General features: G+C 47.0%; 1 protein-coding gene across 4 annotated transcripts in view; it reads left to right on the top strand.

Annotated features, from left to right (window-relative positions):
- The window catches only part of RAVER2 (ribonucleoprotein, PTB binding 2), a 418,859-nt gene that overhangs the window by 210,554 nt on the left and 195,570 nt on the right, over positions 1-12,735 (top strand). For 2 of the 4 annotated variants that reach the window (XM_085602376.1, XM_085602378.1), the window contains exons 7-8: positions 7,841-7,948; positions 8,090-8,198. In XM_085602376.1, coding sequence (XP_085458502.1) covers positions 7,841-7,948; positions 8,090-8,198 — 217 coding nt within the window. The remainder of the gene's footprint in view (positions 1-7,840; positions 7,949-8,089; positions 8,199-12,735) is intronic. The other 2 variants (XM_085602379.1, XM_085602377.1) reach the window with 1 other exon arrangement.

The raw sequence follows: 12,735 nt of genomic DNA, 5'->3' as shown, positions 1-12,735 counted from the left end.
AGGCTTTCCTTCTTCTATCCTCCCCCTTATTGTTATCCTGATTCACTAAGGGATGGTCTTAAGGACTCCAAGTGGGCTGGCAGTAGGGCATGGGATGGCTGGCAGGTCCAAAGGGGTAGGACGGTACCTTTCACCTCAGGTTGGAGTGACTTGCCATTGTCTAACAGATTTAGTTGCCTGGACTCGGTGGATTGACCATCAACATCTACAAGCCAGAGTATGGTGGCTTTGGACCACATCCCTACCAGTTTTTCATTATCCACTGATGATTACCCAAACATTCTTACAGACACTATTTCCACTCCCTCGATCCAGAAGCCGGCCATTTATGCTCCCTCGCAGGTTTTACACACAAGTCCATGCGCAACTTTAATAACGGCTGCCCCCACATCTTTCGTTGGTTGCCCTAGCTCACCCAAAATTTATTCTTATCACTCATTGGATACGTTGAAGAGCCCGAGCCTCTCGTCTTCTCACGATGTGGCAATATGCGCTGGTGCGGTAACCAACACTACCAATCCAACTCCCAATATAGGAGCGACAACTCCAAGCCAGGGAAAGGACCAAATTGTGCCTCTGAAGGTTGCCAGTTGGAATATTGCTGGTCTGGCGAGAAACTTAGCCATCCCTGAGTGGAACGCATTTATTGAAACCTGTGGAATTTGCCTGTTCCAAGAAACGTGGTGTCTAGAACCACAGCATAAACTGGGCTTTACTACCTATTTTGTCCCAGCTGTTCGATCCAAGGAGGGTAAGGGCCGCCCTTCTGGCGGGCTCTTAATTTGGATAAGCATTTCCCTGCGGTGTTCAGTTAAAAGCTTTGCCACTATCTCCCCAGATTTACAGAGACTAACACTTCGAGGCCCGAGCGGAGGGCCGGAACTCGAAATACTGAATATCTATGTTAGAGGCTCTAGGGGTGGAGGATCCACTCTCCCCCTAACTGGCATTGATGAGGAACTCAAAAATTGTGGTTCAAATTCCCTTGTCCTACTAGCGGGGGATTTTAATTGTACTTTCGAACCGCTCGCAGTTGAGGATGTGTTGGGTTGTAGAGATGACGATGCTAGAAGAGGCATTCCATCTTTGTCCATCGCTCCAATTAAAAGATGGTCTCAAAACGCCATAGACCTTAACGCGCTCTGTCTAGAATACGGTTTGAGAGCTACTAATGGCAGATCTAAATCTGATCAAAAGGGGGCACATACATTTAATAGAATAGGCCATTCGTCCAGGATTGACTATGCCATGTTGAACTTCTGCCTGTGGCCCTTCCTGGAGGATATGGAGGTTCGTCCGTCTATAGAAAGTGACCACAACCCCCTGTTTTTATCCTTCTCTCATTTGTGGAAGAGCAGCCCCTCTATTTTATTTCCTCATGTGTGGAAATCCTCACACGAAGTATGCCCTACTAACTGTGGCAGGCGCCTGAAGTGGAAGACGTTTAGTGGTAACGAGACCAAGATGCGGGAGGCACAACTAGTAATGGCTAATATCTCATTGCGCCTAGATTCTCCCTCTATAAGTGCACTAGAGGTATCTGTAGCTTTTGCCCAAACCACAAAGGCAATAGGTGACCTATTTATAGCTAAGAATGCGGGTAAGGGGGCTAAGGGAGACTCAAGGAAGGGCCCATTCGGTTGGTTTACAGACTCTTGTCGATTAGCTAAAAGGGAACTATTAAAAGCTGTAAAAGCCAAGAACAGAAATTTAGTATGCATAGCCAGGGGCAACTATAAGAGAGCTCTAGCAAAAGCAAAGGCAGATTGGGAAGACCAGTTTTGGAGTGATCTCAAAGCCGCAAGCGCAAGAAAAGATGCAAAGGGCTTTTGGGACCTCTTGAGATCCAGGGAGAAACCGGTGGACTCAATGATTACTTGTAATGTCCCAGAGACTGCATGGGTTGATCACTTCACTAAACTTTACTCAACACCTCAGGAAGCGGGGGCGACCCTGAGTCCCTGTTATCCTTACGACTTTGCCCAATTTAAGGATGAGCTTCAGTTTACACCTAAGGAAGTGGAGGGGGCAATAAATAATTTGGTCCCCAATAAAGCAGCAGGCCTGGATGGAATTCCCGGAGACCTGCTACGTGCTAACCCAGATCATTGGGGAAAACTTATCTCTGCCCTACTAAATTCCAACTTCGAAGGGGCATCTCTTCCGACTTCATGGAAGGGTGCTGAGGTCGTTCCTATTTTTAAGAAAGGCTGTCGGAACGACCCGGCCAACTACCGTCCAATAAGTCTTCTAGACACTTCTCAAAAGGTGGCTGGTAAGGTGGTTTTAACCAGGATACTGCAGTGGGTGGAGGACAAGGGCATCCTCTCTGATTTCCAGGCAGGGTTCAGAGTAGGCACGGGGACAATTGAGCAATCCTTCAGATTAATGATGCTTTACTGGAAGGTCGTTCTCCTGGCTAGGGGCAGTCTATATCTCGCCTTTATAGACTTGCGGACTGCCTTCGACCTAGTTCCCCGTAGCCAACTCTGGAGAGTATTAAACGAACTGGGTATTCCTCCCTATTTGCTAAACCTGCTAATTAATCTACATGCGGACAACTTTGCACAGATCAGGTGGGGTAGCCAGGGGCAAAAAACAGCATGCATCCCTGTAAATAGAGGGGTTCGCCAGGGATGTGTTCTTGCTCCTACTTTGTTTTCGTTATACGTTAATGGAGTGGTGGAGCACCTGCTCCAACATCCAGCAGATGCACCATCCCTGGCTGGCAAAAGAATACCTACCCTTCTATTCGCAGATGACACCCTCCTGATCTCAAAATCCCCGGCAGGTCTGCAGAGCTTGCTAACCAATTTTAAGTCCTTCTGTGATGCAAGAGGGTTGGTCATTAACACTGCAAAGACAAAGTATCTGGTCCTTAATCCCCCTAAAAAACTGGCCAAACCACCGACATTAGACTCTGTCGCGCTGGAGAGAGTCTCAGAGTTCGATTATCTGGGCGTCCGACTCTGTGACTCTATGAGCTGGAACTGCCACCTCCAAAAGATGTTGTTGACACATAAGAGGGTAGTGGGGGCCTTGCTTAAGGAACATCGTGCCTCATCCTTAAAACCTATCGCTGCTGTCCTGGACATTTACAAGGCAAAAGCTGTAAGCGCCGCTCTATATGGAGCTGAACTTTGGGGGGTCCAAAAGGCAGATCTTCTTTCTCGTTCAGAAAACAAATTTCTAAAAGATCTAATGGGGCTTCCGTATAGTACCCCAAACCTCCCCTTGTTCCTGGATACAGGAATCCGCCCATTGAGAGACCATGCAAGGCTTCGCCCTCTTCTCTTATGGGCAAGAATTTGGAGAACGCCAGAACTATCCAGCTACGCAGACGGCCTAACTGACGTGCTGGGTTCATCAGCCTGGGCCAAGATTCCTTGGTTGAGGGAAGTCAAGCGTCTTCTCTACAACCTTGGCCTCGGGGAATATTGGACCAACAGATCTGCTCCTCCTAAGTTGGAGCTGAAAACGATTTATTGGGCCTGGGTAGCGGGTACTAGAAATAGTGATGCCAATCTATGTAGGACATCCATGGATTTTCTCCTAATTAAGGATATGGGTTTCTGCGAACCTTATCTGGACATTATTACAAACCGCAAGGATAGGGCGTTGTATTTTCAATTTAGAATAGGTTTACTTCCTGTTGGTGAACTGACATCTAGGTGGAAGGCCCCAAGCCAGACAATTTCTTCCTGTCCCTTTTGCGAAAACAGGCTTGAGTCTGTGCCCCATTTACTGTTTGAATGTTTGGCTTATTCAGCCCCCCGAAGGAGATGGCTCAAGCCTCTTTGCAGAATATTGGGCACCAGGTTCCATATAGAGGCCATCCGAATACTAAAAAGTGACCCCCGTCCCCTTTTTGTGTGTGGGTTAGCCAAGTTCCTTGGTTGGGCTTGGCGTATCAGATCAATTAGGCTTGCTTATCTCGTTTAATTTGTTTTTATTCTAGTTCTCTGGTTTTTATCTAATTTATTAACACCAGTAGCGGATCTGAATTGTTTGGTCTTTTCGCAATGTACTGATGTTTTTTAAAATTTTAATGTGTGTATTTTACATGTATGCTTTTAAGATATATCTATATCGAAATAAAGCCTTTGATTGATTGACTATACCAAATTGAGGTATAGTGTGCACAGACTGCAGTGGAACCCCAAAGGTAAAAGTAGATAATACCTTACTCTCCATTTGTGGTAGTGTAGGCGAGCAGTAAAGCTTTATCAGAGGGTAGTTTTAAGGAATTGTTGTACACACTCAGGCAGAAAATGATGTCACACACTCAAAGGCTGTACTCCGACCAATTTGTTTTTAGAAAAAATATTTAGTTATTTTATTTCTGGAACCAAGCCAGGCCTGGTGCAGGTAAGTGAAATAATACTTAGCAAAATCATATGCAGTGATATACAGTTGAATGCAGGTTCAAATGCAGTTTGTTAAATTACAGGTAAGTCAACAGTTCAAAATTACTCTTCGGTTACTTACAGATTACTGTGCACATTACTTTTTAGATTACTTTTGCTAATCAGTGTGATATGTCTAGATATCACACTGAGACATTTCTCAGACAAAATGTAAGTAATTCACTTTTAGTACATTTGCAGTTTTCAATGTTTCATACAAACCAACTCCACACTTAGAACAATTTTCTAGAAAAGCAGTCAATGCAATCCCATGCGAGGAAATTGAGTTATCTGTTTAAAAGTAAGTAGTTATTTGCGGGAGTTGGTATTCTGGTGTTAGAACTAAGGTTCCCCCAGGGTCGAGGATGAACTCTCAGAACACCCTCAGCGGCACTAAGGCGGCTGGGTGCAGACTGCTGAGGCCCAATTTTATCCAATGGGGGATAGGAGGCCTCCGGTTGGTGGTTGCTCACGAGCAGGCCACAAGATTGTGGGAGCAAAGCTCCTGGTGTTGGGCTCAGGGAAAAGGAGGATCCGAGTTAGTACCCAAAGGACACCTACAGAGGTGCAGGGGCGGCGTGGTGCTGTTTTGGCATTGGGTGCCCTGTTGATTTCAATGGGGATTCTCCAGTTACAACAAACACTGCAGGCTCGGGGACGAAGATCTGGAGGTGACCACCCGTTGGAGAGGTATTTCTGGCTGCCGGGACACCGTCGGTTAGGCTACCCAAAGCCGTGAGACATTGGGTGCAGCAGTGTCTTTAGGCGTCGGGTTTTCTTACCAACTCCGGTCGCGGTCAAGGGGATCCTCCAGAAAGTTGCTGCAGGCGTCGATTGGAGATTCGAGGCAGGTCAGAGATCACCAGATCTCAGAACAATATCGCCGGGGAGAGCTCCTCGTGGTGTTGAGCCACTCAAACTCAGGCCGTGGGCGTCGGGTGCAGAGTGGTGCAGACTCGCGGATTTGGCCAGAGTCTGTTGTTAAGCAAATCTGGTGCTCACAGGAGACAAAGTCTTGAATTTGGAAGGAAAGGCAGGTCCTTCGGGTTCTTGAGGGCTGCTGGCTGCAGGACACACTGGGATTTCGCTGGAGTTGGTACGAGATACGGACAGGCCGGTAGGGCTGGAGCCAAGTCAGCGGGCATCCTCTTCTTCTTTGTTCAGTACTGCTTCTTCGGTCCTTCTTCTTTTCTTCTGGTTGGTTCTTGTCTGCAGAGGCAAGGTTCAGGGTTGCCCCTAAATACTAGATTTAGGGGCGTTACAGGTAAGTAAAGATCGGGACCAATGGATCCGTTCCTTGGGGGTGGGTACACCCCCTATTATGCCACTCTGGTGGGAGGGGGGCATATGCCTCTCTGGTTGTTTGGGTCTCCCCATCTGCAAGATGGCGGGGACTGAGAGTTGTGCTTCTACTTGCCTCCTCCACCTGAGGGGTGGGATTGGCAAAGATGGGCACACCTTCCTTCCTCACTTGGTTTTCCAGCCCAAAGTGGGGGTCAGAACTAGAAGCAGCAAATGGCTGGGTACCTATTTGGAACCCAGGGCACACTCGGTCAAAGTACATCAGCATTTTGGCAAAAAGTGGGGGCAACCATGCAAAAAGAGGGCACTTTCTCAAAGTACCAAACACGTCTGTATTCAGTGAAGCCATCATGACGCTATGGAACTCCAGTTGTCGAGTTCTCAGGCCTTGTACTCTCCATGGCTTCACTGGCACTTACAATATTAGGAAATTGTGCCCAATATTGTAGGGGCATATCTGCTTGTGCAGATATACTCTCACCTGTAGTCTAGTGCACCCTGCCTTAGGGCTGTGAGGCCTGCTAGAGGGGTGACTCGCCTATTCTGCTAAGCAGTTTCAGCTGGCATGGCTCCCAGACAAGGTGTCATGTCGACTTTTTCTTCTTCACAGTGGCATGCAGGCTGCAAGGGCAGTGGCATGGTCCCAGTCAGGGGGGTCCCATGGACCCTCTTCAGCTCTCACGCCCTAGGTACCCAGGGTATCAGTTGCTAGGGACTTACAGGTGGCAGAAGTACCAATTGGGAGTTTGTTTTAGAGACGGAGCGCTGGCACAGGACACCTGTTTGGGAGGGACCCTGTGCACTACATTTGAAACCACTTCAAAACCATGCCAAAAGTTGGGGGCTAACCATGCAAAAGAAGCACTTTCTCACAATCAGGAAGAGCTGCCACCTATATATAATGCATGAAAATGTCATTTTTTCGTGGAGCATAAAGGATGGTCATAACACATCATTCATAGGTCTCAGAAAAATAAGTATTGTTGCTGATCAGCCAGGGAAGGGCTGTGGCAATATTTCCAAACAATAGGAAGTCTATCATTCAGCAGTGACAAACGATATTTACAAATGGAAATAGTTTAAGATCGTTGCCAGTCTATCCAGCAATGGGAGCCTCTGCAAATTCACCTGAAGATTAGACTATATGATTCACCTAAAGATTTGAACGAACCAAAAGCTGCATTGAGGGATCCACAGGTGTCTCTCAATGTGGTAAAAATTACAATTAATTATTTCTGCCATTAGGAAAAGACAGAACAAACTCTACTTTCACTGAAGAAAATCTTTTCTCCCCAAAAGCAATCCTGCTGCACGTTCCAGGTTTCCAAAACAGTAAGTGAATGAACTAAAGACTTATGGAACAATGTCTTCTGGAAAGATGAGACCAAGCGGGTTTGGCTGAATTTCATGGTGATGAAGCATTAATGATTTTGGCCTACTTTTCAGTCAAAAGGCTAGGATACCATACAGTCATTGATTCTGCTATGAAATCTTCTATATACCAGCTGATGCTAAAGCTTACCCAAAAGTGGATCATGCACTGTTGACAATGATAAAACATATTCCGCTAAATCTTTGACTATCTGACTGAAAAGAAAATAATCAGAATTTTGAAATAGCCAAGTAGAAGCCCCACTTTAGCACAATTGATATTCTATGGAAGGGCATAAAGAGCTGTGCATAAACAAATACCCTCAAACATTACCCATTTAAAGCAGTTTGTAAGAAATGGAACAGAATTCCTACCATATGATGTGCAAGACTGAAACTGTTACAGGAAATTGTTAATTTAGGTTATTGCTGCTAAACGAGGTTCCATGTCATAAGTATCAGAGTATGCTTATATTTCACACAATGCTACTGAAGGTTGGCAATTTGTTTTCTTTAATAACTCATGAGAAAGGGAAATTTGTGCATTTTGTGTGTGTTTTATTTGAGGTAAGAATTGTCTTTTGTTAGGACTAGATGAAGGTCATTTATCTTAATAGGTAAAAGTGTATGCTCTTCAGAGACTTTACTTTGTTTTTCATATTACTGTTGTTAAATTGAAGGTGGCGAGGTATTTTCAAACGAAGGAAAGTTACTGTTTGAAAACCTTACCTACCAACCAAATCTATTTTTTATGTGTTTAGCAGAAAACTGCTTTGGGAAATCCTGCAGCCCTCCTTCAGAACATTTCACATTTGCAGATGGCACAACAGCAACTACTGAAACTCAAAAGCACACAAACCATCAACAACGTAAGCATTGTTCATTGACACAAACTGTTTTCCTCCTAATAGAATATTGATGAAAAGCATACAATTTTGAAAATATTTTTGAGTTTTATCCAAAGCGATGCCACAAAATAATTAATTAATTATTCTTTGCTCTTTCCTCAGAAACCTGGACTCCTTGGTGAAGCTCCAACAGCATTACTTCAGCCTGGTTTGGGAATTGGACCAGCGCAAACAGTGACCGATATGGCACATCATGGGGAAACACAGACAGGTATTTTCTTTAAAAAATCTATAAATTACTACAATTTTAGTTGTACAACCGACTTACATATATATGCAAATTATCCATATGATATTGTGTCAAATGTTATTCGTACCATTGTCTGCAGGCGTAGGACCTTAGTTAGAGATTGGCTTGATGTTCAGACGTTTTATTAGCTTTGAGAGTGTAGATATTGTCTCTGGTCCTTACAGCCAGTGTTGGAGAAAGTAAACAACACTGTTCAATGTTATTTACCACTAAAGGCCTTTGCAACACTAATCCTCCCCCTGGGCAACACTTGATGTTGAAGATACATGGTTCTTTGTTCTTTCTTCCAAGCATCTCAGCTGTGATCTCCTTCTCAAGATACCTTCCTTCTGCAGGGTTACACTCTCTAGAACCCCTTCCCACAGCAATCAGGCCTTTTTGCTGAATGCTGGCCACACAGTACTTCTAGAACATCAACCAAAACTGAACAAAGAGGGCCATAAAAGTTGGCCCTCCAGGAGATTGGACGCACAGTTTTACTCTCTTTACTTTTTGGTCATCAAGAAGGTCTGAGACCCATTCTGGATTTCCACCTCCTGGACTTGTTCAGGACACAGTGAAGATACTGTGCTAAATGCAGGAGATTAATTGGCTGGACTCCCAGGACACCCATTTCTCTTTTTTGTGTCCTTTCCACCTACACAAAGTACTGAGCTTCACACTGGGGGTCCTTTAATATCCGTTCCAAGCCCCATTGTTTTGACAGACTACCTCATCTCACGTTTTTCTGAAAGTGCTAGCATTTACGATGGCCACACTACTGGGATCAGGAGTCCATATATTTCCACACTTAGACAGCAAGCTTTTGAAAAACGAGTCTCCGGCTCCCCTCAAAGATGACCGTCAGTGCACTGAGCTGTCTTTAACACCCAGTTATCTTGTCTCACGGTCACTTAGAGACTGACCTTCATTGAGGCGGTATTGGCCAAGGCTGATATGAAGGCCTTTTCTCCTTTATAGAGAATTGCACATGTTTTGGAGATTATCCCCTTTCTGCGAGGCCTTACTTTTGCTTCGTCTCATAGTCTTGTGCATCCTGTTGCTACCACATAGAACACATGCCAGATAGGGAATGAGGATCCTTAAGTGGTGCCTGTGAAATCTGTGACTATAATGAAGAGAGCCTCTTGAATCAGGAGCAGATCTTCCAGATCTGCACTGGTGGATGGACCCCTACATACTTTTGCATGGCAGCCTTAAAAGCCTTCCACTAGCACAGGCTACCTTGATCACAGATGCCTCATTGGACTGGAGTACCCATGAGGGTGCCATGGTGGTTCAAAGCCTTTGTTCTGCATCCGAGTAGTGCAAAAACTGTTTGAGCTTAATTCAGCCCATCTTGCCATCTCTGGGAACCCCTTTAAAATTCTGACTGACTGCAACTGCCCCATCCATTGTGTCAACAGATTGGGTGGTGTGGGGGGTCATATACCCTGTGTTTGGAGTTGTCACCAGTGGCAGTGGTCCAGATACAGGGAATTTTCCCAGTACTGGCTCATCTTACAGGTTTCTTTGTGAGAGCGGATGCTCTGACCTTTCTCGCTGAAGGGCCACAAGTGGGAAATTACACCTCAAAATGAGATGATGTACTCCACTTTTGGATTCATATTTATGGACCTCTTTGCCAAGGTACAGAACAGAAATTGTTCTCGTTTCTGTGCCTGGCACTTATCCTCTAAATGGTTCCTTTGGGGATGCTTAAGGTCCAGCTGGTCTTGCGTTCTGCTGTATGTGTTTCTATCAATTTTACTTCTTCTATAGATCCTGTGGAAGATGCTGGAGTATTGAGCACATCTGAGAGTGGTCAAGGATGATTTGCTATGCTAATCTATTGCCACTCACCATTTAGCCACTATTTTCTGTCCTGCACAGGGTGTACATGCTCTGGCCACTGGATAGCTAGGTCTTAAATCCCAACCCCGAAACGATGTGTCTGCTTGCAGGGAGATTGTGCACTAATAGTTCTTTTGTCTTACTGATGAAGTTGTGGATGTCATCTTGACTACCGGCAGCCCACTATGAAATCCATGTATGCCAGTCACTGGAACAAATTTATATGGTGTGTTTAAAGGCCTTGTTCCTTTTAAATTCCACCTTTTGGAAGTACTGTAATTCGAGGTGTTTCTTGCACAGCAGTGTCTTGCAGTGGCAACAAGTAAGTGAGATTTGGCTGCCCTGTCTGCCTTCAGGTGCCTCAGTGACCAGCAGTCCTTGTTGATCACCACAAGTGGAGCTTTTCTAAAACTTTACTTCACTGGTTTCCTCCTCCTCCATTCATCGTTCTGTAGTGGGATTTTAATCTTTTGTTGACTTTCCTAAATGGGTTTCTGTTGCAGTAACCCCCCCCCCCACTTGTTGCCAGACTACTGATGCACTTTTTCTTGGTGTGCCCTGTGTCCCTGCCAATCAGGTTCCCAGGGCCTGTGTTCTTTCCCCAAAACTAACCCAATTGGCATCTCTGGCCACAAGTCAGCCCCTGGTAAATGGTACCACAGATACCCAGGGCACTGTGACCAGGGAAGACCTTTAAGGGCTGCAGCACTTATTGTGCCACCGTTAGAGGCCCTGTACCGTTACACACGCACACTGCCTTTGCAGGCTGCGTGTTTTGGTGCAGAACAAGAGGACGACGCCCACTGACTTGGCCCCAGCCCTACAGGCCTGTCTCCCCGCAAATCTGTTCCTGCGAAATCCTGGCATGTCCAGCAGCCAGCAACCTCACAAACCCCAGAGGACCTGCCTGCCTTCACTTCGCAGACTGTTTCTCCCGTGAACATCGGACGTGTTTAAACTGCAGCTTCTGGTGCCAGCCAGAGACCGCGAATCCAGTCCACTCTGCACCCGCCGAACCCGGCCCGAGCTCGAGTGGAAAAACTCCACGAGGAGGTCCCCCCGGCGATCCTGACCCGAGATCCGGCAACACCTGACCTGCCTCAAGCCTCCAGAAGACGCCTGCAGCCTCAATCCAGAGGAGCCCCCTACCGCGACCAGAGCGGGTAAGAAAATCCGACGTCACAAGGCACCCCTGCACCCGACGCCCCACAGCCTTGTGTGCCCAAACCAACGGTGCCTAACCAACCCCCGACATCCCAACTTACCCCTCGAAGTGGTGGTCGCACCCAGAAGATCCTTGTCCCCGAGCCTGCAGTGTTTCTTTGTCCCGGAGGTTCTCTATTGGAAACAACAGGGCACTGTGAGAAAGTGGCTCTGTATATACTGTTCCTTAATAGGTACAGGGTGTACAGAGTCCACAGACCCCAAGGGTTTAACAGAGGTTAAAGTTAGATATACCCGTTCGAGGCATGTGGGCTGCTGAATTCATATCTGTGCATAGATCGCCGCCTAGTGTTGCGTCCGGATGTTTGCACGTTGTTGTCCTGGAAGAGTCTTCGAAGTATCCTGAGATAGGTGACTCCTCCCCTGGACCACAGTGCGCATGGGCATCCTCTCCATCCTCAGATTGTTTTTTCCCGCCATTGGGTTCGGATGTGCTTATCTTGACTCAAGTTAGGAAAATTTAGTTTTCAGGCCAAAAGGCCTTTAGTTTTCGACGGTACTGTTCCCGATCGGTATCAACAGTTTACAGGCTAGTTTTCACGGCTTTAACAACTTTTCGGATCCATTAAATCCGACCATCGACCGAACTTCGACGATAGAATCGAGGACCCCATTCAAGCGGTGTCCTGTTTGCCACGCCAAATACCCCCATATCGACGTCCACCCGGTGTGTAACAAATGCCTCTCACCGGATCATGACAAATCGAAATGCATGGCCTGTGCCCGATTCAGATCCAAGAAGACTCTCCGGAATCGACGCGCCACGCGACTGGAAGCGCAGCAAGCGGCACCGGCCCCGACCAACATCTTCAGCACCGAGGACGAAGATGTGGAAAGCGTGGAAAATATACCCTCCAGCCCCACTTCCGAACACGGTTCCCGATCGGAAGATGTCGATGAAGAGCTTTTTCACAGGGAAGAAGCCGACGACGAGGTAGGAGACTACGATGAGGCCTTAGGGGCCGAAGAAGGTAGCTCCGGTGAGGAGCAAGGCCTACCCGTCCAAATTGAGGCTATCCCAGTGTGTCAGTCGACGGCTCCGGTCGAGGGATCGCCTTCGGGCCTTACCCAAGACCAATCCCGCAGTTCTTCGGCCCCGCCCTCTGGCCCGGCCACGGACATACAGCAAGAGCCATTGTTACCTAAAAAGACTGGTTTCCCTACCACAAAACCGAAACCAATCATCGCACCGGTTAAACAGAAACCGAAAGTGAAACTGACACTGGTCGGCTCGAGGACCACCACACCTTCGACGCCAGCCAAACCCGTCGGCTCCGACCGCACCAAAAGGGACTTCGGTGCCGAACTCGCTGCAGCCGATGTCGGCGCCGACCCAAAAAGAAAAGCCGTCGGTACCGTCAAAGCGCCTCGGCCCCCGGCACCGAAGCAATCGGCACCGGCCACCAAGGTGAAAATAGCCACTGCATCGCTATCCACCTCG

The sequence above is a fragment of the Triturus cristatus genome, chromosome 4_2, assembly GCF_964204655.1.
Source record: "Triturus cristatus chromosome 4_2, aTriCri1.1, whole genome shotgun sequence".
Classification (NCBI taxonomy): Eukaryota; Metazoa; Chordata; class Amphibia; order Caudata; family Salamandridae; genus Triturus; species Triturus cristatus.
This window is presented reverse-complemented; position numbering and strand designations above follow the sequence as displayed.